This window comes from Chrysochloris asiatica, unplaced genomic scaffold, assembly GCF_000296735.1.
Source record: "Chrysochloris asiatica unplaced genomic scaffold, ChrAsi1.0 scaffold00037, whole genome shotgun sequence".
Lineage (NCBI taxonomy): Eukaryota > Metazoa > Chordata > Mammalia > Afrosoricida > Chrysochloridae > Chrysochloris > Chrysochloris asiatica.
This window is the reverse complement of record NW_006408555.1, coordinates 11,990,730-12,016,316: the sequence shown is the minus strand read 5'-3', so window position 1 is coordinate 12,016,316 and position 25,587 is coordinate 11,990,730. Positions and strand designations below refer to the sequence as shown.

Genomic DNA, 25,587 nt, shown 5'->3' with positions numbered 1-25,587 from the left:
CCCGTGTAGAGCTTTCAGGAGCAGTTGGTGGGTTTGAACCACTGACCTTGTGGTTAACAGTTCAGTGCTTATCCTAGTTCACCACACCAGGACTCCCACAAAGACATAGCCAGCCTAGACACTAGTGCTGACACTGAGAAACTCTGTTCCACCACCAGCCGTCCAGGTTGTTGGATGGTGACTCTCGGGTGTGACTTATTTATTGTATTTCATTTCCAGGGCCAAGCTGTAGCTCAGCTGTGTTCCACCATCCCCAATGTGACTGTCTTCGGAACAGCTTCCACTTTCAAGCATGAAGCCATCAAAGACTCTGTGACCCACCTATTTGACAGGAATGCAGACTATGTGCAAGAAGTCAAAAGGTAAGTGTTTGTGCTCAATGACACCATCCAGGTCCTAGCTCTTCTCTGTGTAACGAGCAGTAGTGATCATGCTGTTGTGGTGGTTAGGTGCCATCACTAACTCACAGTGACCATATGCACAATGGAATGAAACGCTCCCCAGTCCTGTACCAACCTCACAATTGTTGCTACGCTTGAGCCCATTGATACTGCCACTGTGCCAGTCCATCTCGTTGGAGATCTTCCTCTTTTTCACTGACCTTCCATTTTATCAAGCATGATGTCCTTCTCCAGGGACTGGTATCTCCTGACAGTACGTCTGAAGTATGAGAGATGAAGGCTGGCCATTCTGGCTTCCAAGGAGCACTCTGGCTGCACTTCTTCCAACACAGATTTGTTTGTTCTTCTGGAAGTCCATGGTACTTTCAGTATTCTCCTCCAACACCATAACATCAGTTCTTCCACGGTCTTCCTTATTCACTGTCCAACTTTCGCATGCATATGAGGTTATTGAAAATACCATGGCTTGGGTCAGGTGCACCTTAGTCCTCAAGCTTACATCTTTGCTCTTCAACACTTTAAAAAGGTCTTGTGCAGCAGATTGTCTAATAGAATACATCGCTTGATTCCTTGACTGCTGCTTCCGTGAGTGCTGATGATTGATCCAAGCAAAATGAAATCTTTGGCAACTTCAATCTTGTCTGTGTTTATCTTGGTGTTATTTATTAGTCCACTGGTGAGGACTTTTGTTTTCGTTTCATTGAAGTATTCAAGTAGAAGAGGGCTATTAATGACAAGGATAATAGTAAGTATATGCTGGAGTCTTAGTATTACTGGGCTCTTGCTGGATTTTGGTTCTTAGCTGTTGTAGTGTTGGTTCTGTTGCATGGCCACCCTATGTACAATGGACCAGCATAGTGCTCAGTCCCTTGCCATCTTCATGAATGTTGGTGTGCTTGAGTTGACTGTGTGGCCTCTGTGTATATATTTTGAATGTCTTCCAAACCTAGCACTAGATTTACTGGACAATTGTCTGAGTTGAATAGATAGATTGACCCATTGAATCCTCCCAAGAGCTCTATGAGTATCATCTCAATTTTATACAGGATAAAACTGAGGCATAGAACAGGGAAGTAACTTGCAGCACTAATGTATTAGTGAAGATTATGTTGTTGTTGTTGTTGCTAAGTGCCGTTGAGCCAGTTCCGAGTCATCGCAACCCTGTATCGGGTATCCCAGGGACAGCTGGTGAGTTTGAACCACCAACCTTATGGTTCAAACCAACCTTGAGTTTGAGTGCACATTCTATGGCACCACACCAGGTTATACTCGGTACTAAACACTGTCTTCATATCCCAGCGTTTACTTCTCACTCATTCACCTAACAGCCCAAAGCTGTCATTGATGGGTGACCTTCTGTAAGGCTATTTGGTGCCCTAGGCTCTTGTCACCATCCACAATTCTCTTGGGTCTTATTATCCTTTACTTCTAGCTGCAGGTGGAGAAAGAGCATGAATGAATTGACATTCTGTTGACTAGCAGTCAAGTCCTTGACCATATCTAACTGAAATGTTGTCTAGTAGTGTGGCAATGGGAGACTGGACTCAAGACAGCTCTCCTGACTTTGGGACCCATGCTTTTCCTATGAGCCAGTGCCTCTCTGAAGACTGCAGCATGCATAGGAGTTAACTGTATGAAGAGGGAAGGGAGCAGGCAGCACTCTCGGAAGAACAGACACCGTGTGCATGTATGGTGGGGAGTAGAAGTGGCTCGTGGGGTGGAAGAACTGCAAGAAAGTGTCATGGGGTCCAAGACCAGGGATGTCTGGCTATCTGATCTAATTATGGAGAGGGCTAACTGGGGGCAAAAGGTGAGGTTGAGTAAGAGACAGGTGATGAATGTACGTCAAGAGCTTGTCCATCAACCTAAGCAACCTGGCCACCAACCCAACCATGATCAAGAGCTGCTGCAGAATTTAAGTGGGGATGTGGCCACATTTGGGCTTTGAGCCATCACTGGCAGGTTGTGGAGGCTGGGCCAAGGGACTGGAGACAGAGAGATCAGTCTACTGGCTGCTGACGCCTCTAATCCACATCCCACCTGTGCTCCTGAAGCTATGAACTAGGGCCACGTGCATGTCAGCAAACAGAACCCAGTGGAGACCACAGACAGCTGTAGCCAAGTTCATGTGTTCTACCCCCACCTCTACTCAAGGCTCTTGGTGATTTTCAGGGTCTGTATCCCTCACAACTACAGAGGGAACTTGGGGTGTCCCAGAGCCATGAGTAGACAGGAATATCTACCCTTTTGGTCGTAACTAAGCACATTACCATTTGACTCCAACTCACAGTGACTCTTTGAATGTCAAGGGTAGAACTGTTCTCCATATGTTTTCGGTAGTTAGTTTTTTGAAGCAGATCACCAGGGCTTTCTTCCAAGGTACCTCTGGGTAGACTTGAACTGTCAACCTCTTTGTTCGGTGCATTAACCCTTTGCTTCCCATGGTCAGGAAAATGTTGGTAAGTTCACTAATCAGAAAGCAAGTCAGTAAAATCTGAGGAAGTAGGGTGTGGGAAAGGTGGGAGAAAGGTCAGGAAGTAGCAGCAGGTCTTCAGGAAACGTGCTCCTGCGTTCTCCTTTCCGCAATTTCCTTAGTGTTCTCAACTCCCTGTGTCAGTGATTTCTTGTTCTGTCAGGGAAGCAGACAGTACCTGAAACTCACCTCCCCACCACTTTGGTTCAAATCTAACTCCCTGCAGTTCATTGTGGTTTTAAGTAGAGACCCTGAGGGAAGACTAAATGGCCAGGAAACCACTAATATGCTGATGCCCTGTGTCCCACTAGCCCTACCCTAGGAGAGATTCCTAAAGAGGATAAAAGCAACAGGTACCACGTGCCTGTTGCAGAGTCCAGCACCGTTTCTGCTTCATTGCGGCGCTGGACTCTGACGACAGGTGAATTACAGCATCATCTACAGCAGTGAAAAGTCAGAGCCAGTCTCCACAATGTACAGAAGCAGAACACTCAGGAGATATTGCTACACCTACACATATGGGGATTATGCAGTCCCTAAAGACGATCATCATGAATACAGTGTCACAAGAAAATAAAATGAAGAAACCAGTCCACGTTAGACTATTGATTGAGAAAAGCAAAGAGACCAATCCGGTCTGCAGTGTGATCACAGCTTTGTACAGACTATCGGTGTGTGTGGACGTGCAATGAAAGGAGAGAGAGAAAAAAATCAAGCAGCCACTCTCTAAAGGGAGTGGAATGCTGGGGGATTTTCCTTTGCTTTTGGATCACGGGTCCCATTAACACTGCTGTGTGTGCAGAGATGGAGAAAAACATTAATATCATTAAGACATCTTGAGCTGAAAAGTCTTTTTGGAAGCCCAGTCACTTGGTGAGCCTGTTTTGAACATGTTTCAGCCTTGACAAGACCTGTCAAGGGAACAGAGGGTAAATGTTTATGACGGACTTTTGCCTCCCTACCCGCTGTCTTGGTGAGAGTACAGGGATAGCTACAGGTGAAATCAAGATCAGCCTCAGCAGTTTTGGGTGGTGGGCATGTATTTGTAAAGGCTTTAAAAGTGAAGAGGACAAGAACACTCAAAATTGCAGCTAGTACCCATTTGACCTAGCCTCAACAGCTTAATGATCAGAACTTGACTAGAGGAAGATAAAAAAAAAATTTGATAAAGAAAACGAAGGTAAATTGCTACAATTTTATGAACTTGACCTATACTCCTGGAGGTAGTAACTCTAAATACCAACAGAGAGGGAAGGAGTCTTCACATCCAGTATCAACGCTATTCCCTCTGTATACAGGGTAGATAGGGACGGGCAACTTAGACATTGGCTACCTAAAATGTGAGGGCCCATACAGGCACGAAGTGACTGGCTTACAAGGTTTCAAGAGGGAATTTAGTTTAATAGTGTGTAGGGGGAAGAAAGAGATCCCACTGAATAGCTATCATCTTGTCTAGATGAATCTGGTGAAAAGAGATGGGGATAAGATTCTTATGATTCAATAATGAGTAATTGTTATCGTGACTAATTGCAACTGTCACAATTATAAAGGTAGAACTTTTGTAACAAAAACGGGGTAGTAGTTAATCTTACAGTCCAGAAACAGAGGAATCTAGGACCATCAAGGGAGAAGAGCACAAGCAGAGTGTGGGACCTTATCCAGAGAAACAGCAACACCAGAGATGGAGGCAGAGATGGGGCATGGAGACGGGGAACAACAGAGGACTCTACATTCATGGGAAGAGAGGGACTGAGAGCTGTCAGCCAGGAGGCAGACTTTCAGAATGAGCTCTTTGGTAGCTTAAATTATTATATATTCCTAAGTGGTGTTTTTTTTAAAAAAAGAAGAGGTAAAATGAATAGAGAGAAATACTGTTAACTGATGGTACATGGAGGGGATTATAATTATTGTAATGAAACAAAGTATATAATTTGTTGAATGTAAAACTGATGATCTGCCTTGTAAACTTTCATTCAATTCACAATAAAAACTTGAATTAAAAAAAAAGAAGTGAAGAGGAATATCAGAAGAGGGTCATGGCAGATGACATTGAAGGATGGGAACAGTATTAACAGGGGAGAGGGAATCCCAGGTAGGGGATCAGGGACAGGGCAGGGCAAGTCATAGCACCCCCACTTTGTTGAGGGAACCCTTGGTACCTCAATGGTGAAGTGCTCAGCTGTGAACCAGAGGTTAGTGGTTAGAACACACACAGCAGCTGGCGGGAGAAAGACTTGGCCACCCGCTTCTGTGACGAGTACTTCCTAGCAGATCGGGTAGAGCGGTTATATTCTGTCACATGGAATTACCATGAGTGGAACTTGACTTCAGGGCACACAACCACAACACACACTCCTCCCAGACGCGGGGAGCTCTGTGTGTGTCTTTAAGGTTCACTTCAGGGTTTCAATGTTCCTTTAAGGTGAAAGTTCCTACCCTCGCCTCCTAACTTAGGGACCTGAGGGCATGTGTGTGTGTGTGTGTGTGTGTGTGTGTGTGTGTGTCTGTGATCTTGTTCCTCTACAGATCACCTCTTGCTTTACAAAGGGACTTTAGGAAACTTCGGGGTGTGATGGATATGTATGTGACCTTGATGGTTTCACAGGTATATAAACATGTTAAAACTCATCCAATTGTACTCTGAAATATGTAAATATGGTATATGTCAGTTACATTTCAATAAAGCTGTAAAAAAATCCCTGCTTCTTAAAAATCAAACACCTTTTTTTTTTTTTTAGCTACATGTTTTTTGTTTGTTTTTTTAGAAATTCTTTCATTCAACAGATACTAGCTGTGCTGATAAAGGACTTCCATCCTCACCCACCATCTGCCAGTTTGTCATGTTGTGGTGACTTCCATGTGGCTCTACTGACGGAACCCTGGTGTGATACCACGGGTCAGTGCTAGACTAAACCCATCTGCCACTCCTCTGAAACCCTATGCAGGATCACTATGAGTCAGAACCAACTTGATAGCGTTTAACAACAACAACAACACAATGCTGGAAAGCAGCCTGGGTAGTGCTGTAGGGTTAGCACTGGACTGCGAACTACCAGACCGACACTTCAAATCCACCAGCTGCTCCTCAGAAACCTTATATAAAGTCACTAAGAGTTGGAACCAGCTTTACGGCATTTAACAAAACAACACCTTGATGCTGGAAAGGAACCCTGTCGTGTTGTAACATCAGCACTGGACTGCAAACCACAATGTTGGCAGTTCAAACCTACCAGCCTCTCCTTGGAAACCTTATACAGGGTTGCTATGATTCGGGACCGACTCGACAGCAGTTAACAACAACACCAGCAGCACAGTGCTGGAAAGGAGTCCCAGTAATGCTGTAGGGTCAGCACTAGACTGCTAACCACAAGGTCAGCACTTCAGACTCACCAGCCCCTCCATGGGAGAAAGACGAGCTGTCTGCTGCTGTAAAGATTTATAGCCTTGGAATCCCTTGGAACTGTTTGGATGGTGGTGAGTGAGTTTGTGAAGCTGGGAGCCACCATTCTGTCAAATACCAACAGGGTTGTCCGTGGTTGGCCAGGTTTCAGCACAGCTTCCAGACTAAGAGAGCGAGGAAGGAGGAATCCGGGAAGCAAGCAGAACAATTGTAAAGAAGAACAAACCACGGGAATGCCGAAAGGACAGCAAGTGTCCAAAGCTGCAATGACTTCCTCTAGACAAGACACACAGAGTGTGGGTAAGACCTTTAGAAGGTGTGCCCAGCAGGCTGGAAAACGGAGGGCTACCGCTTGGATGAGTAAAAACCCACCTTCTTCAAGTATCCACTGAGTGCTTCCTGTGCATGGATCCTGGCAATCGGGGAAGCAGAGACAAGGAAGAGTCTCTGTGCCGAATGAGCACAAAGCCACCAAGGAAAGAACAAAACCACATTGTAGGAAGATCTGCAACTTGTCCGAGTTGAAGGAATGCAAATTCAGAAAAGACAGGGTCCTGTCTAGCTCCTCCTCTCAGGCACCATCAGTGCCTAACATAATACCTGGCACATAGGAGGTGTGTACCAGGCATTGAGCTCAGCTCTCTGTGAGAAGCCTACTGTGCTCTGGGCAAAGCTCCCCAGGCATGGTGCTTGGCACATTGTGTGATGCCTACTCTCCTATCACTGTGTTGGGCACGCTGAAGTTTCTCCTTTGCTCATCACGTGCTGAAATTGATAGAAAAGCTGTGGTACAGATGAGTTCTAGGAGAAAAGGGCATTCAGAATGAGAGGAACCGAGTGGAGAGCCAAGGATCCAACTGGAAACGGAAGTCTCAATAAAACAGAATTCATTTCTGCCAAGGTCAAAAGGCTTCTCTCCACAATGGGCTTCACTGGAAACCTACCACCACACCAGAAATTCGTCAGTGATCCACGTGGGTGGGGAGTGAAGAGGTGGCATTCACAATGAAGGGACAAGGGGTTGGGGACAAAGGCAGGACAGACACAAAAGTCTCAGATCAGTAATTCCAAAGCTTCTTGCTGCCAAATTTGGCCCAAAAAATCCCTGAGCTGGGGCTATTTGTGTTTTATTTTAAACTTGCAGAGATCTTCAACAGCAGGAGAATGCAGATTTAGAAACCACGGAATCTGGCCCTGTGCCTCGATCCTCTCTGTTGTTGTTGTTAAGTGCCATCCAATCAGTCCCAACTCATAACAACCCTGTATAGGGTTTCCAAGGAGCGACTGGTGGGTTTGATCCGCTGCCCTTGCAGTTCAGACCCACCTTGTGGTTGAGTGCTTATCCTACATTGCAACACCAGGATTCCTACCCTCTCTGCTTGTATGTAATTATGATCCCAACGTACCTTCAGGTTTGAGGTCTACTGGTCTACATGCAGTGTATTTATTCTGAGGTCTGATACTACCACAAGTGAGGCTTTAGAAGACACACCTAGGCAGCTAATCACAAAGCTCATCACTGAGCGTTTACAGTGGGCTGTATCTGGGGTATGTCATGAGGGAGGTGATTGGACACCAAGTCAGCCGGTCTGAGTTGATGTCCTTGCTCTTTGTCTTATACCAGAGTGGTTCCTGACACCAACCACCAGCCAGATTCCTGTTTCAAAGATTATGGAATTCTTACAATTGGACTCAACGGCACTTAACAACAACAACAACAATTGGACCTTGTTGTTATTGTTAGGTGCTGTTGAATCAATTCCAACTCGCAGCAACCTAATGAAGAACAGAACAAAATACTGCCGGGTTCTGGGTCAACCTCACAATGTTCACCCTGTTTAAGCCCATATTTGTAGCCACTGTGTCAATCCAGTGGACCTAGGAGAGTAAATCCACCTTCCAGGTTTTGCCTATTTATTCCTGCTGAAGCTCGGACTGATTCTGGGAATAGAAGGGAAAGGAATTGGTGGTTTGGTCCCTGACAGTTTACAGCACTTCGCTTTGTCTTCTTACCGTTTAGAATCTCTGCCGAAGGTGTGGACATTGTTTTGGATTGCCTCTGTGGAGATAACACGGGAAAAGGACTCAGCCTCCTCAAACCACTTGGAACCTACATTTTATATGGTGAGTGCTACAGAACAGCAGACGCATGGCCAGTGACCGGGAGCTGTGCACCTGGGCCTGCAGATAATGTCCTGATCAAAGAAACCTGTGGGGAGTGGGATTCCAAACCAAAGTCCCTATCATAGGGTCAATTCAGACACAGCAACCTTAGGGCAGAGTAGACATGCTCCATGTGGTTTCCGAGGCTGTAAAGCCTTTACATCTTTCTCCTGCAGATGGACCTTTTGGTTAGCAGCCCAACACTTAGGTAGTTGGATTAGGATTATTTGATTTTGTATTTTTCATGTGTGCTATTATATTATTGTTAGTTATTTTCAATGATGAGAGTAACATAGGTATCTTCAAAGCCTCATGAGTACTTCTGATGTTAAAAGAGTTCAAACAAGGCGAAACCAACATTACCAAGATGGCTAGAAACGTGAAGGGACTTGACCCTTAGAAGGCGGTGCAGATGAAGTAGCTCAGGACATGAGGGAATGAATGACTCACAGTAGGATCAAGACGAGGTCTAAGATGAGGGCTTCATGGAGGTTCTTCACCAATTAGAGATGCAGTTACATATACAGGAACTTCTTTCTCTAAACCAACCCTTTCTGTCCAATCAAGACAGACGCTCTGGATGGCTGGAGCATATGTCTGGTCCTGCCTGCTTCTACTTCCATTTCAAAGCCCTTGGGTTGGTGGGATTGATGAAAGATATCTGGTAAGCATACTTTTCTCCTTCCCAAAAGACTCCCAAGCCATCCCTCCCTCTTCTTCTCTTCTGCCATAGCATGTGTCCCCCAAAGGGCTGTAAATCCAAACGCTGTGGATGTAATCCCATTGGGGTATAGGATTTTCTTTGTTACGACACGAGGGCTGAATCAGTGTGTCTTAACCCAGTCACTTTTAAGATAGAAAAAGAGCAAGTTAGGCACCGAACAGGAAGCACAATGAGGGAGAGTTTGATACCATGTGGAGATCACCAAGGAGCCAAGTAAGAGAAGAGGAAAGACACTAAGATCTTCCCTCCGAGCAGACATCTAAAGCCTTTCCTAGAGCCAGCCTCTGAATTCAGACAAGAAAGTAAATTTATGTTTGTTGAAGTTACCCTCTTGTGATATTCCTGTTATATGAGTACTAAGAAGCTAAGACAGCATGCAAACTAATTTAAATACTGTGGTTGAGTGCCATCAAGTTGGTTCTGACTCACAGTGACTCCATATAGGGTTTCCAAGGAGCTAACCACCACCCTTGCGTAGTGGTTACAAATCGGGCTGCTAACCTCAAGGTCAGCAGTTCGAAACTACCAGCCATTCTGCGGGAGAAAGATGAGGCTTTCTGCTCCCGTAAAGATTTACAGCCTCGGAAACCCTGTGCAGGGTCGCTGTGAGTCGGAACTGACTCCATGGTCTTAACAACAACAACCACCACCACCAACCTTGTGGTTAACAGTCCAATGCTCATCCTACAGCACCACACCAGGACTCCAATACTGGTTTTCACAATGTTAAAAGGTGTGTCTGAAGTTAGATGTTACATTCCAAAGTCAAATACTATTGAGATTCTTGGTACTCTGGTCCCCTTTAAGTACAATAATAAATAGCCCTCCCAATACAGAATGCAGGAAAAATGTTCTCAGTTTTCCTTGTTATTCAGGGATGACCTTATAAAAGAGATACATGAGGAGTACAAGTATTCAAGAATCTTCGTTATCATTAAATGACAGAGAGAAAGTTGAAGGTACCGGAGGGGGTGGTAAGCTGTCTATTGCTGGGGTATGCAGGTATTTCCAGTAGTGGCCATGTATTTGGGAGTCCTTGCAGATGGGTATGTCATGAGGATGATGATGATTGTGAAGATTATTGATAAGAGAAGCGATGTGACTATATCGGGGTATTGGATGTGAACACCATGAGTAAATACACAGGATGATTTCTTCATCCTTAATATTTACCAGAAATTATATTTTTGCTCCAGTTCCAGGATGTCATTTTGGTGGAATTCAATTAAATCAGCTTACAATGATCTAATTTGTTATATTGATCGCCTGATTACTAATTGAAGCCGGGTACTGAGAGGTCCCATAAAAGCGGAAGTAGTGATTTACTGACGGTATGAGCTGAAACTGAGCCAGATAATTAAGTTTAAAAGCTATTCTCCCTCTCATCCCCCGCCCCCCATAAAATTTCTCCAGAATATTTGGGAAACACAGTAAGTTATTGAAAAGGTTGTACGATGGCCCATCTGAACCTCTTAATGAATCTTTCCCAACTCCACCTTCCATCTTGTCTCTGAATGTTGATGCTTCTCATTGTCAAATCCCAGTGCCTCGTACCATTTGCTTTGAATGGCATTTATCTTTCTGCCTAGACGGCTTTGGGAAACTTGTTGTTAAGTGCTGTCGAGTTGGTTCTGACTCGTAGCGACCCAGTTTCTGGTTTCTGAGATTATAAATCTCTGTGGGAGCAGAAAGCCTCATCTTTCTCCCTCAGAATGGCTAATGGGTTTGAACTGCAGATCTTGTGGTTCTAGAGTAGTGTTTATCTTACAGAGCCACCACGCTCCCACTGGGAGTCCCTATGGCTGTGGTTGTGTGCCGTGGAGTCGGTTCCGACCCATAGCGACCCTGTACCGGGTTTCCGAGGCTGTGTATCTTTACAGGAGCAGAACGCCTCATCTGTCTCCCGTGGAGGAGCTGGTAGTTTCAAACTGCTGACCTTGCGGTTCACAGCCCAATTCGTAACCACTATGCTACCAGAGCTCCTTTTGGAGTCCCTAGGTGGCACAAATGTTTAAGCGCTGGCTAGACTGTTAACGGAAAGGTTGGCGGTTCGAACCCAAGCAGAGCAGCCTGGTGATCCGCTCCTGCAAAATCTCAGCCTTGAAAATTCTGTGGAGCAGTTTTTCTGTCTACACCTGGAGTCCGTGTGAGCTGGAATCACCTTGAAGATAACTCACAACTGGACATCTCTGGAGATGACGCGTTAGTCAGCCCTGACCACAACTTTACTTGGTCTTCTTCTGGACCCATGTTTTCAGGCTATCTCAATTGTAACTCAGCTCCTTCCCCACCTAAGTGGACAGCCCCAGTTTCCAAAATCCCAGCCCAGGACAGAGCCCAGACCTATCAGTTACCTGAGAACTGAATGCAGGGACATCAGTTAGCCTCAGGCAGGCCTCCTCAGCAATCAAGAACAGAACCAAACAGACATTTCACCAGTTTTATCACTTTTCTAACATGTAGGCCCAAATCACAAATGAGCTTTTTGCAGCATGCCCTATCTCCCTGAGTAATGAAATGTTCACCTTGAACAACATTACTTTCTCTTAGACCCCATGACACCTGGGTTTCCCTCATTTTCCCAAGACTGATTAAATTTACTTTTTACACTCTTGCCAGTTATGGATCAAACAACAGCGACTGTTCCTTGGTAACAAGAGATGTTGATTTTCATGAACAACAGCTTGATCTGTGAATCCTCCATTTGCAGGTTCATCCAACATGGTGACCGGGGAGACCAAGAGCTTCTTTAGCTTTGCAAAATCGGTAAGTATCTGTGCGTGGTAATGTACTGTGGCAATGTGTCATTTTGCATGTTGTGAGCTCTTCCTGCTTAGATTCGTTGACCTAATCTTGTTTGTGCTTCATCTGTATCATTCATTTGGCACGGAGCCTTCATTCCTGCCTTCCTCAGTGACAAGTAAACAGGGCTGTGATGGGCTGCTTTGGTCTAATAGACGCCAAGGTGTGTAAGTGTCAGTGAAGTGTCATTCTTTGTGAGTTGGATTTTTAATCATTGGTCAGAAATGAACTTAGTGTTAGTGCATTTTATTCGCCCGAGGGGAAAACCAATTTTTAATGTGACTCTGGGATATTGGAGATGCCTCAGGATCTCTAACCTATTAAATGGTTTCTAAGTAGGAAGGCAGGGCAGGCTGTGATAAGCTGTTGTTGTTGTTGAGTGAAGCCCAGTTGGTTCCAACTCATAGTGGCCCTGTACAGGATTTCTCAGGAGTGGCTGGTGAGTTTGAACTGCCAACCTTGCAGTTAGCAGTCCAGTGCTTACCCTATAATGCCACAGCAGGTGGTGTTTGGTGTTGTTAGGTGCTACTGAGTTGGCACCAACTTACAGTGACCCTATGCACAACAGAACGAGACACTGCCCCGTCCTGCTCCGACCTCACAATCATTCTTATATTTGAACCCACTGCTGATGCTGTGCCAATCCATCAAGTTGGGGGTCTTCCACTTTTTCTCTGACCCTCCACTTTACCAAACCTAATATCCTTCTCTAGGGATTGCTGCCTCTTGATAATATGTCTGAAGTATGAGAGATGAAGTTTGACCATCCTGGCTTCCAAGGAGCACTCTGGCTGTACTTCTTCCAACACAGACTTGTTTGTTCTTTTGGCAAGAGATGTTTAGACATAGGCAAGGTGGTCAACCATGATCTTAGATGATGAGGGTCTGAACGTGATGCTCACTTGGTCTGTGATTGGGAAGTGACATCCCTGAGCATTCATCCCACTGGACTATTTCTCAGGCTGACATTCCCAACTTGCTAGAGACTAAACTCTGTGAGGCTTGGACATCGATTTCTGCTTCGTTACACCGGGAACTCACTGCCTCTCCTAAGTGCTTACTTTTAGCCCTCCTCCAGCTTCATGCAGCCAGGACAGTGGATTCATTGAGTTTCCAGCATTTCCTGAGCTCTTCCTACGTGTGGCACCATGCTGGGCACTGGAGCATCATCAGTCCTCAAGGTGCTTACATTCTAGTGAGAGAGCTAGATCCAAATCAACTGAAGACGAATACCCTGAGCGCAGGTGGTTACTCAATGTCTGAAGGGGATACAGTGAGGGGTCGGAAGCATTTTGAACACGGTGATAGTCGTGGAAAGCCATGGTAGGGAGTTGGCATTCATTCTGAGAGCAGTATTGTAGAATCTTCCAATGCCCCCTCGGCGCTAACCCTACTTCCCAAAATCTTTCCCCTGCATTCTGGAGGTAGTCCTCCCAGCCCTTGTGAGACTTACATTAAAGAATCTTCTCTTGCATATGAGCCTGGAGATCCAGATTCTTAATCACCTCAACTGCAGAATGTCAAGCGGAGCAGGAAAGGAGACTCAAGAAGGGGACTGTCAGTACTGTGTCCCTTTAAGACGGGCTTTGTACCACTCACAGCTGTTTTGTTGCTGTGCTTGTAATTAACAGGGAAACTGACAGAATGCTGTGGATAACCAAATTGGTCCCAAATTACGTACAATTGTAGGAAGTGTTTTCCTTTTCTCTCCTAAATACACAATCATGACACACAGTGTTAACGAAATAATTGCAGTGTGTGCGCGTTCGATGAAGGCATTCATAAAAACAGACCCAGATGGGGGTCCAGTGGTCCCTGCCTTAAACAGAGGTGCCAATTACCAGAATGCATGGTAGTGTTCCGAATGAAGACGGTTCTTCTTCAATGGCCCAATGTTAGTAGGCCAGTCAGTAGCAAATTGGAGGAGGGCATTTTTCATGAGCAGGAACAGATCGAACGAAGATTTGTTCTGGAAGGCTCTGGATAGAAATTTTCTTCTCCACATTCAAGAGAGGCGTATTTGGAAGCACACAGAGTTGCTTGGCTCAGCTATCCTAATTGACCTCTACCTACAATTCCCACAGATCTCAGGCTGCTTCTTCATTGGTATGCTGTTTGCTCTCAGACTGTAGCAAAGATGGCCAGGCAACAGATGAAGTTAACATTTAGAGAGATCAGTCTCGCTCCTGACTCAGAGAGCATCTTCACTAAACCGAAAGCTTCCGTTCTGACTTCAGATGAAATCGGAGGAGTTAGCATTGACAGAGCACCTCCACTGTATGAGACCCTTCAGAACGCTCCCATGAGCCACAGTCAGGAAACTGAGACACAGAGAGCTTAAGTGACTTTCCCAAAGCCACACAGCTAGTAAGTGGTAGAGCTGGGACTTAGTTCCCAGACTATCTTAACTACAGCTCTATGCTGATTGCAGATTCAGCAAGCATCTATTTTGCAAACATTCAGGAGGTGTTGTTGTTGTTGTTAGGTGCCATCGAGTTGGTACCAACTCATAGCAACCCTATGCACAACAGAATGAAACACTGCCCGGTCCTGGGCCAACCTCACAACTGTTGCCATGCTTGAGCCCATTGATGCTGCCACTTGGCCAATCCATCTCACTGGGGGTCTTCCTCTTTTGCTCTGACCCTCCACCCTATCAAACATGATATTCATCTCCAGTGACTGGTCCCTCCTGACAATATGTCCAAAGTATGAGAGATGAAGTCTGGCCATCCTGGCCTCCAAGGAGCACTCTGGCTGCACTTCTTCCAACACAGATTTATTGGCTCTTTTGGCAGCCTGTGGCACTTTCAATATTCTCCTCCAACACCATAACTGAAAAACATCGATTCTTCTACGATCGTTCTTATTCACTGCCCAACTTTTGCATGCATATGAGGTTACTGAAAATACCATGGTCAGGTGCACCTTAGTCCTCAAGCTGACCTCTTTGCTCTTCAACACTTTAAAAAGGTATTGTGCTGTGTTGTAGATACCCTGAAAATCGAATTCAATTATTCCTTTTTATCCTGCCTTACCTTTGGTAGCAAACACCATATGGGAAAATGGATGGCCCTTGTTGGGTCATGCCTTGGGCTCTCAGGGAATGGACTTTGCGAATCAAGATGTTTCATTGTCATGAGCTCTCTCAATCTTTTTTAGAACAGAGCAGGGTATCAACAAACACAGATAACTTACCTGTTCCTAATTGCCTATTACGCCTATCTTGCTGTCTACATTAAAGCTGATATGAAGCATTTTACTCCTTAGAACCCTCCAGAAATGGGACGTGTGGCTTTCTAAGTTAAAACAGGAACTAAAGGAAAAGGAATTAAATCAGATCAAAGCAGCTGGAGCCCATTTCTGTAGGTTGTTGATGGATTGTCTTATTTTGATGTCTGGGTGAAAGATGAGACACTGAAAAGAGCCAGCTCCATTTATCAGTGTGGAGTCTTGGTGTGGCGCTGTGGGCTAATGTGTCAGACTGCAAAGCCGTTTGAACTGCAAAGTCAGTGGATCAAGCTCACCAGCTGCTCCTTCGAAATCCTATACAGGGTAGTTATGGGTCAGAATCGATTCGATGGCGCTTAACAAAAACAACAAAGAACCTTCAATGGAGTCCTGGTGTGGCGCTGTGGGCTAACGCATCAGACTACAAAGTCCTTTCAACTGCAAGATTGGTAGTTCAAGCTCTCCAGTTGCTCCTTGGAAACCCTATACAGGGTCGCTATGGGTCGGAATCGACCTGACAGTACTTAACAACAACAACATGCCATCCAGGACTTCTTGAATCCAGAGTTTCTCAACTGCTATTGACATCTGGGTGGATGATTGTTCGTTGTGAGGGGCTGTCCTGAGCATTATAGGGTGTTTAGCAAGGTACCTGGCCTCCCCCCATAACATGCCTTTAGATTTCCCCCAGTCATCACAACTAAAAATGTCTCCAGATATAACCAAACATGCCTGAGGGGGCATCATTGCCCCCAGTGAGAACCCGGATTTAGTCCCCATGCTCTGGCTTCATCACCCCTTCATATTATTCCTCTCTGTGTTACCCTCCCCAACTCCTCTTTGGTTGCTGGGCTTCCACTTGTACCTCCAAGTTTAGTCTTGTTGCTAACCCTCGAGGAAAGCTTCTCCCATAGTCAGAACCTGTCACCAACCTTTGTGACTTCACAGCCCCTCTAGTTCCTGCATCGGTCCAGGACCACCACCATCATTGTAGTAAGCCCAGCCAAGCGCTTCCCACTTAAGTCTCCCGGACAGCCTCAGAGGCAGTGTCTCCCCACTTAGCCATCCTGAGAATACTGTAACACCAAGAATAGTAGCGAGCAGGTGGTAAAGCCAGCATTGAACCCCAAATGGTTTAGCTTCGGAACCAATGACCCTAAATCTATGCCTAAATGTTTTCGTTACAAACTGCCTAACAAACTCATTGAGTCAATTCCAACTCATGGGTGACCTAGATAGGGTTTGCAGAAGCAACAGCCTCATCTTTCTCCCACTGAGCTGCAGGTGGGTTTGAACTGCCAACCTTTCAGTTACCAACCCAGTGCTGATCCCACTGCACTGTTAGAGCTCCTTATACGTGGTCTAGTTGTTGTTTTTGTAAATAATTTTTCCTGGTGTGGTGCTTCAGAATAAGCACTGGACTGCTTGCTGCAAGGCTGGCAGTTCAAACCCACCAGCTGCTTCTTGAAAATCCTGTACAGGGTTGCTATGAGTTGGAACCAACTCAACGGTCACTTAGCAACCACAGTAGATCTCAGACTTCTCCCAGCCGGTGATCACTGTCTCTTGTTTCCTGTGATTTTCGTCTGTGCTTACTGAAATGTTTTTGTTGCTATTGTCAAATGCTGTTGAGTCAGTTCCACCTCATAACAACCCTGTATAGGGTTTCCCAGGAGTGCCTGGTGGGTTTGAACTGCCGACTTTGCAGCTAGCAGTCCAGTGTTTATCCTACAACACCACAGAATAATAGATGCTTTCAAAGAATAGTCCAACTATTGTCTGACTGGCATCTGCCCAGTTGCAGCTCCTCCCACTCCTGCTGTGTGCAGTGATGATGTTGACATTGTTAAGGTCTGGTGCCTGGTAACCTGGTGCCATTTTTCCTTGCAGTGGTGGCAAGTGGAGAAAGTGAATCCCATCAAGCTGTATGAAGAGAACAAAGTCATCGCTGGGTTTTCCCTTTTAAATCTGCTCTTCAAACAGGGCCGTGCCGGCCTAATCCGAGGCGTGGTGGACAAACTCCTAGGGCTGTACAATCAGAAGAAGATCAAGCCCGTGGTTGACTCCCTATGGGCCCTTGAGGAGGTAAGAATGGTGGTTTTTTTTCTTAAGTCAATAGTCTTTGCTTTTGGGATACCAGACAAAATCTTTCATTCGGTTATTTTCCTGTCTTAAATGAGGGTCCTAAGAGTCTTTGTCTCATAGTAGAGGGCTTTAGATGTAAGAAATGCTTTGTTATCTAGCATCAAACTACGTGGCTCATCCTGGCCATGTGCTCTGGATCCTCCCCAAATAGGTAAAATTCATCTTGGTTCATAAAGATGACAAGCAAAGTTTCAGGGTCTTGCATACTATTTCCTTCTGCAGAGGTGACAGATGCTGGGCAGGGCAGATGGTGGCTCAAACCTGAAAGGATTTGTGCACTAACTATAAATAGTTTGCGTCCGTCCCTGAAGACATTGTTAGAGGTTATGGTGGATACTGTCATTGTTGCTGACTTGTTGGATTGTGTCTTGTCTTTTTAAGTGATCCACCAGAAATTCTAGCATTTGAAAGCACCCATTGGTTGATGAAGAACCCTAATGTAACCTTGAAGGAGATTAAAGTATGGACTGGTTAACTCAGAGGGGGCTTGCTAGGAGGAGAAAGGATTTAGAAAACGCCCAGAATGAGGTAAATTTTGGGTATTTGGGAACTCAGTCATGGTAGCTATTTATAGGAGAAAATGACATAATGTGGCTTGGATCTTAGGAAGAAATCCTTTGAAGTCCTTGTAATCTTGACTTCAGGGACCTATGAGACCTGTGGAAAATATTTTTGTGTGTGTGGAGAATAGATTTTGTTTGTTTTGGAAAATATTTTTCAGTACTTCTTGTTAAGTGTCACCAAGTCGGTTCCAATCTGTAGCAAACCCTGTATAGGGTTTCCGAGGAGCAGCTGGTGGGTTTGGACCACTGACCTTGCAGTGAGCCGTTCAGTGCTTATCCTACAGCACCATACCAGGACTCCTTAAGTACTTGGAAATACATCTCTTTTGCATGTTGCAGAGGTGAGCTATCTTGGAGCGCAAGTGCTTTATTTGGTGTTTTCTTGGGGGGTTGTGGACACCTTTGGCAAATGTCAATAAACTAAATTCCATGGGACAGAAAGTGCCTCCTGGGAATAAAGCAGGTGGTCCTTGCTGGAAATAGACTAAGATGACCAAATCTGAAGGCTTTTGTATGTACAGGACCCCCCCATAAAGAAGTGGGGGGGGACAACTGTGTAATTAAGTAGGGCTAATCCTGAGTACTTGACCGAACCTCTCTGACACTGCATTATCATGAATAGGTTTAAAAAACCCAACCACTTCTTATTATAAAAGTACAACATGCTCACGGTAGGAAATTCACAAGCATAATGACTTATGCTTGTCAGCTTATCTTCATAAGCTGACAAAGATACCATCATTAGCAAGTCCTTTGCTTCCTCTCAGTCTTCCTTCCATCACAAATACTCGCTGTGATTCAGCCTCTTGCTAAATCAAGTTGGACAGTCAGGTGTTATTCCTAAGATGGTTGGCTTATCATAATAATTCATAAAAATATTTAATGTGTCAGATGTCCTTATGATGTTCACCATATCTATCTCGGTAGAACAGGGAAGTGCTGAATACATACATGTCCACTGAGTTCTTGGTGATCAGAGAAGAGAAAAAACTGGGATAATTAAAGGCAGGGTTAGCAGATTCATTTGTCTATGGGCAGAGGAGGATATATAATTAAATCAAGTGCCCAAATGGACCCAGAAAATCTGGCTATGCTTAGAAAACAGTTGGAATCCAGAAGGGGTTTAGTTGGTCCAGTCCTTAAAGCAACAGTACTTTCTACTATACGGCAGTGGAATCACCAAACATTTACTGAGTGGTCACTGTGTTCCCAGCACTGTACAGATACTGAAGGTCCAGGGGCAGAGAAGTGACCAAGATCCCTGGCCCTCCTGGTACTTACATTCAGGTGGATGAAGAGGAGAAGGGGAAGAAAATACTGAAGCGAAGAAAAATAAGTAGGGTATTTGTCAGTTGCAATAAGAGTTTGGATAAATTAGGATACGTGTGGGTGAATGGTGCTGGTGGTGGCTGTGTGTCGTCGAGTCGGTTCTTATTCACAGTGACCCTGTATAGGATTTCTGAGGCTGTAAATCTTTACAGAAACAGAAAACCTCATCTTTCTCCTGTGGAGCAATTGGTAGATTTGAACTGCTGACCTTGCAATTAGCAGCCTAATTCCTAATACACTATGCTCCCAGGGCTCCTTGTGTTGGTGAATAAATAGGGGGAATTAGCTGACACAGAATAATGTTTATTGATTTTCATTTCATTATTGCCCCTGGTATTTTTAGGTATTTTCTTCCAAATCATCCCCCATGAAAAGGCTTGTTAGGGTATGTTTTCCTAGTCACCCAGCCATGAAATTGGAATCCCATAAATACACTATATATTTGTTCAGATACTGTATGTATGTATATTTGTGCTTTATACATACTAAAGGGTAAGATTCTTTTCACTCGCCCAAGAATCAGCTTTACTCCTTTGGCCGTTTTGTCTCCCTTTAAAACCAGTCCACTTGTCATCGTTCAGTTCTGATTTATGGTGATACTATATGTGTCAGTGTTGAACTGTTCTCTGTAGGGTTTGTCAGTGGCTGATTTTTCAGAAGGAGATCACAAGACCTTTCTTCAGAGGTGCTTCTGGGTGAATTTGAACTTCCAACCTTTTGGTTAAGCGGCTGATCATGTTAACCACCTGAGGACCTCTCTCCCTTCACCGTGATTGATATTAACTATTGCATTTCTCACTCGTTGAAATCATTTTGTGTCGAGGTCCTATGTCGGGGCCCAGCCTCGATAAGGAAGTGTGGGTGTCATGAAGAAGGGAGATCTGGCGGCGAAAGGGATAGAGAAAGATAGAGTTGAAATATATACAAAAAAGACAGACACACAGATATGATGCAAGCTGGCAGGTAGGCAGATCTGCAAACATATTGCCTAGCATTGCACAGCATTGCACACAGAACTCACTCTACCTCAGACTTTTATTCTCTTTTTTAGGGAGGGATTTATTACAAAGGAAGGATGTAATTCAAAAAGGGAGGATATGATTCTTTAGATAAGATAGGATACAGAACTGAAATGTGATTAATCATTCAAAACAGGATATAATGATTCACAGGAACAACTTTTAAGATATTTTCATGGTTTTCTTAACAATCTAACATTTTTATTTTTACAGAAAAAAGGTTCAATCAAGCTGTTATATATTAACTTTTAGGCTTAAATGATCTAGAGCAGCAATGTGCGGTTTCTCAAGGATACTTAATATAAAGCAAGGTTCCTGAAAGGAGCCACGCTGTCTCTGTACACTTTGCAAACTTTTGTTTGTGAGTAAGATCTCAGGCACCAGGCTTCACTTATCTTTATCTAAAATGCTACATTGCTCTTAATTATCACATTTCTATATACTTTCAGGAGGAAGGAAAGCATCTGGGTTAAACTGATTATACTCAGAGGCGGTTTAATGGGGCTGCCACTATTATCCTCTAATCCAACATTCCCAGAATTTACCATTCCACTTTATTTACAAACCTTGGGTAGTTTTTCTCTAAACACCTTTTCTCATATTCCCAATATACCTGTTCCTGGCCTTTCTGAATTATCTGAGGAAACTTTTACTGCCTCAGCTCTAAAAAGGGGTTTCAAACCCATTATTGTTCATGGTTATCATACATAACTGAATAATCAAATAAATAGCAGTTCTGACATTCATCCCAGGTGACTATCGCTTGTTCCTCAGAAAAATTTGTTCCCAGGACTCCACGCACTGCCAACACAGTGGAGGCATTAAGAGAGGCATTGTAAAAGAAACCATTTTCTCAGAAGCTACAATTACTGGAGTTAGAAGCATAGAATGAACAATATTAGGACCAAAGAAAATTATACAGAGGTAGCCAACCAGTGAGTTCGCAAAAACCAAAGAACCCGGGACATCAGGAGGTCACTTCCTTTGGCCCTCAGGGTCCATGGCTCGCTATCCTGAGGAGGGCCTTGGAATTGGATTTTCGTCCATTCACAGGGCCACTGACCAACCCAGGGTCTGCGTATGCTGACGCCAGCAATTTTGTTCATTCATTTTTTGACTTGTTTAAGATCGTGTCTCCTTTACATCAGAATGTAAACCCTATGTGAAGAATCACCTTGACTACATCATCCAAGGCCCCCATGCCTAGCAAAGAGCAGGGACTCAATACGTATTTATGACGGGTGAATTCAGGACTCTGCCAACACACAGAACAATGGCTACTTGGATATGTTCTATGCTTAATCACAAAGATATACTGGGGGAAAAAGTGAATGAATGGACAAGTGATCCTAAAAGAAGTTATGATTACTTTAAGCTAGGGTTTCTCAACCTTATGACTTTTGACATTTTGTACCAAATAGTTTTTTGTGGTGGTGGCCATCCTGTGCATGTTAGGATGCTTAGAAGCATCTCTGGTCTCTGCTTACTAGATGCCTTTAGTACCTCCTTCCTCCCATCCTGTCATGTCTCCCTGGGAGACGGTGAGAGCCACTGCTTTAAAAGAACACACAGGATGAAACATCCATCAGCCAGACCAAGGAATGTTACCCAAAGCAGGCTCACCCTCTACCAAGGGAGGCAGATGCCAACTGCCTGCTTGTTTGCCGACAGAAGCTTCCACAAGTACTCATCAGCAACACCCACCGACTTTCTGAGGGCTCTTTTCTGCAATATTTACAGGCATCTGGGTAGAGTTGCAGTTGGGCCAAACTCAGCTATTTATCAATCCCACGCAGCTCTTCGGTACCAGAAGAGGATAGTGCAGGCATATTGCTAGTGAACTTCAGTAAGAGCTCTGTAATGACTTTTTCCTTCCTCCTCTTTGGTAAATGATTACACAAAATTGCTTTTCAGGCCAACTCTATAACCTTGTCTATGGAATATGAAGTCTATAGGGATGACAAGAAACATTTCCTGGGCTCTCTGTGCCCTCCAACTAGATTTAATAATATCAGAGATGGGTTGGGTTTCTTTTCAGTCTGCCTTTGACTTTATTATAGATTTGATACACAAAGCAGTGTGGGTACATCACAGCCCTGGGTTTGTCTGCAGATACTAAACATGCAGCTGTATAGTCAGTTGGAAGAGTTAGCTTTTCTGTAGTGGGCTGGATGTTGTTGTTGTTGTTGTTAACTGTCCTTTAGCTGACCCAGATCTTCAGTACAACAGAATGAAACGTTAGCCAGCCCTGTGCCAGCTACTTGATAGTTGGTATGCCTGTGCCTTCTGTATTGGACAGTGTTCTGTTGTAATCTATATGGTTTTCATTAGCTGATTTTCAATAATGGATTGCAGGTCTTTCCTCCTAGTCTCAGTCTGGAAGTACTGCTGAAATCTCTCCTTCATGTGTGGTTCTGCTGGTATTTGAAATACTGGTGGCACAATAAGATAGTGTCCCCCCAACTCCCCCCCCAAAAAAAAAAAAAAAATCATGTCCGCCCAGAATCTCAGAACATGAACTTAGTTGGAATAAGGGTTTTTATAGATATATTTAAGGTGAGGATCTCGAGAAGCGATCATACTGTAGTAGGGCAGGCTCTAAATCTGATGATGCCGTCCTTACAAGAGACAGAAAAGGACACCTGAAGACACAGAGGAAAAGGTGCGACTGGCCCACGCCAGTATTTTCAGTAACCTCATATGCATGTGAAAGTTGGACAGGAAATAACAAAAACCATAGAAGAATTAATGCATTGGAGTTATGGTGTTAGAAGAAAAATATTAAAAGTCCCATGGCCTGTCAAAAGAACAAACAGATCTGTGTTGGAAGAAGTACAGCCAGAGTGCTCCTTGGAAGCCAGAATGAACAAATTTTGTCTCTCATACTTCAGACATACAATCAGGAGGGACCAGTTCCTAGAGAAGGGCAGCATGTTTGGTGAGGTGGAGGGTCAGAGAAAAAGAGGAAGATGGATAGTTACAGTAGCAGCAGTGATGGGCCCAAACGTAGCAACGATTGTGAGGTTGGCGAAGAACCGGGCAGCATTTCATTCTGTTGTGCATAACATCGCTATGAGTCAGTACTGATTTGATGGCACCTAACAACAACAATAGTGTAGTGGTTACCAATCGGGCTGTGAACCGCAAGGTCAGCAATTCGAAGCTACCAGCGGTTCCGAGGGAGAAAGATGAGGCATTCTGCTCCCGTAAACATTTATAGCCTCGGAAACCCTGTGCAGGGTCACTATGAGTCAGAACTGACTCCACGGCACTTAACAACAACAACAACAATAGATCTGTTTTGGAGGCGGTACAGCCGGCGTGCTCTTTGGAGGCCAGGATGGCCGTGCTTCATCTCTCATACTTTGGACATATTGTCAGGAGGGAACAGTTGCCAAAGAGGGATATCATGCTTGGTAGGATGGAGGGTCAGAGAAAAAGAGGAAGACCCCCAACGAGATGGATTGGCCAGGTGGCAGCATCGATGGACTCAAGTGTGGCAACGGTGGTGGTGAGGTTGGCTCAGGATCGGACACTGTTTCATTCTACTGTACATGGGGTCGCTATGAGTTGGTGCTGGCTTGATGGCACCTAACAACAACAACAACAACCACAAGCCACATTTCAAGAGCTCAGTAGCAGCAGGTAGTTAGCGAAGACTGTATTGGAAAGCCCAGATATAGAAGAACGTTCCCACCAAGCAGTGCAGAAAGTTTTCTTGGCAATGGTCTCTGAGATGATATCACCCTTCAGTTTAAAGGTTTAATAAAAAAAAGGTCTCTTACAGAAATTTGGCATGATTACCATTTAGATAATTCTGCTAATTATGCCATGCCTTGTATTTCTGTCTTTGCCTTGGCTGTAGGGACATTCACTACCCAAATGTAGTCACTGCTTTGTGTAAGTGCCCCTAATCCCTTAGAATGTCTCTCCATGTTTTTACCTGCATGTTATTGTTGTTGTTGTTGTTAGGTGCCATTGAGTCGGCACTGACTTATAGCGACCTTACGCACAGCAGAACGAAACACTACCCCATCCTGGGCCAACCTTACTACCGTTGCGACGCTTGAGTCCATCGATACTGCCACTTGGCCAATCCATCTCACTGGGGGTCTTCCTCTTTTTCTCTGACCCTCCACCTTACCAAATATGATATCCTTCTCCAGCAACTGGTCCCTCCTGACAATATGTCTGAAGTATGAGAGATGAAGTTTGGCCATCCTGGCTTCCAAGGATCACTCTGGCTGCACTTCTTCCAAAACAGATCTATTGGTTCTTTTGGCAGCCCATGGCCCTTTCAATATTCTCCTCCAACACCATAACTCAATGGCATCAATTCTTCTACAGTCTTCCTTATTCACTGTCCAGTTTTTGCATGCATATGAGGTTACTGAAGTAATACCATGGCTTGGGTCAAGCACATCTTAGTCCTCAAGCTGACATCTTTGCTCTTCAACACTTTAAAAAGGTCTTGTGCAGCAGATTTGCCTAATGCAATACGTCATTTGCTTTCTTGACTGCTGCTTCCATGAGTGTTGATAGTTGATCCAAGAAGAATGAAGTCCTTGACAACTTTAATCTTTTCTCCATTGATAAGAATGTTGTTTATTGGTCCAGTGGTGAGGATTTTGGTTTTCTTTACATTGAGATGTAATCCATATGGAAGGCTGTGCTCTTTGATCTTCATCAGTAAATGTTTTAAGTCCTCTTCACTTTCAGCAAGCAAGGTTGTATCATCTGTATATGGCAGGTTGTTAATGAGTTTTTCTCCAATCCTGATGCCAAATTTTTTTTCATGTAACCCAGCTTCTCAGATTATTTGCTCAGCATATAGGTTGAGTAAGTATGGTGAAAGAATACAGCCTTGTCATACATCTTTCTTAATTTTAAACCATTCAGTGTTCCATGTTCTGTTCAAATAGTTGTGATTTAATTATCCTTGTCTTTCCTTTGAAGCCATCACAAACTCTATACAGCGATAGCTTGATCTGAAAGAATAATTGAAGATCTGTGTTGCTAAGCTTCTTAGGGGTTCTTAGTTGTCTCAGAGCCAAAGAACAACTTGATGAAAGGAAGATGATTGTTGAGTCCAGCCAGAGGGAAGGTGGAACGACCCCAGAGAAGAGGTTGTGTGGGAATGTGATGTGATGACCAGTTCTGAAGAAGCCATGGACTTCAACTCCAACACCAAACTGGGAAGTTAAGAGGGAATGAAGCCAAGTAACTAAAACACGTGCTCAAACCCAAGTCATGTTGAGAATGAAGACAGGAAACAGAAGCTGTCTGGAGCTCATTCGATCAGATCCAGGTAGGGTGGGTTCTAACTCTAATCACTTC

At 44.4% G+C, this 25,587-nt stretch overlaps 1 protein-coding gene across 1 annotated transcript in view; it reads left to right on the top strand.

The window, feature by feature from the left end:
• VAT1L (vesicle amine transport 1-like) overlaps positions 1–25,587 on the top strand; it is a 183,128-nt gene that overhangs the window by 89,267 nt on the left and 68,274 nt on the right. Inside the window, exons 4-7 of the mRNA XM_006860149.1 lie at positions 220–362; positions 8,295–8,398; positions 11,872–11,927; positions 17,085–17,279. Of these exons, the coding sequence (XP_006860211.1) occupies positions 220–362; positions 8,295–8,398; positions 11,872–11,927; positions 17,085–17,279 (498 nt within the window). The remainder of the gene's footprint in view (positions 1–219; positions 363–8,294; positions 8,399–11,871; positions 11,928–17,084; positions 17,280–25,587) is intronic.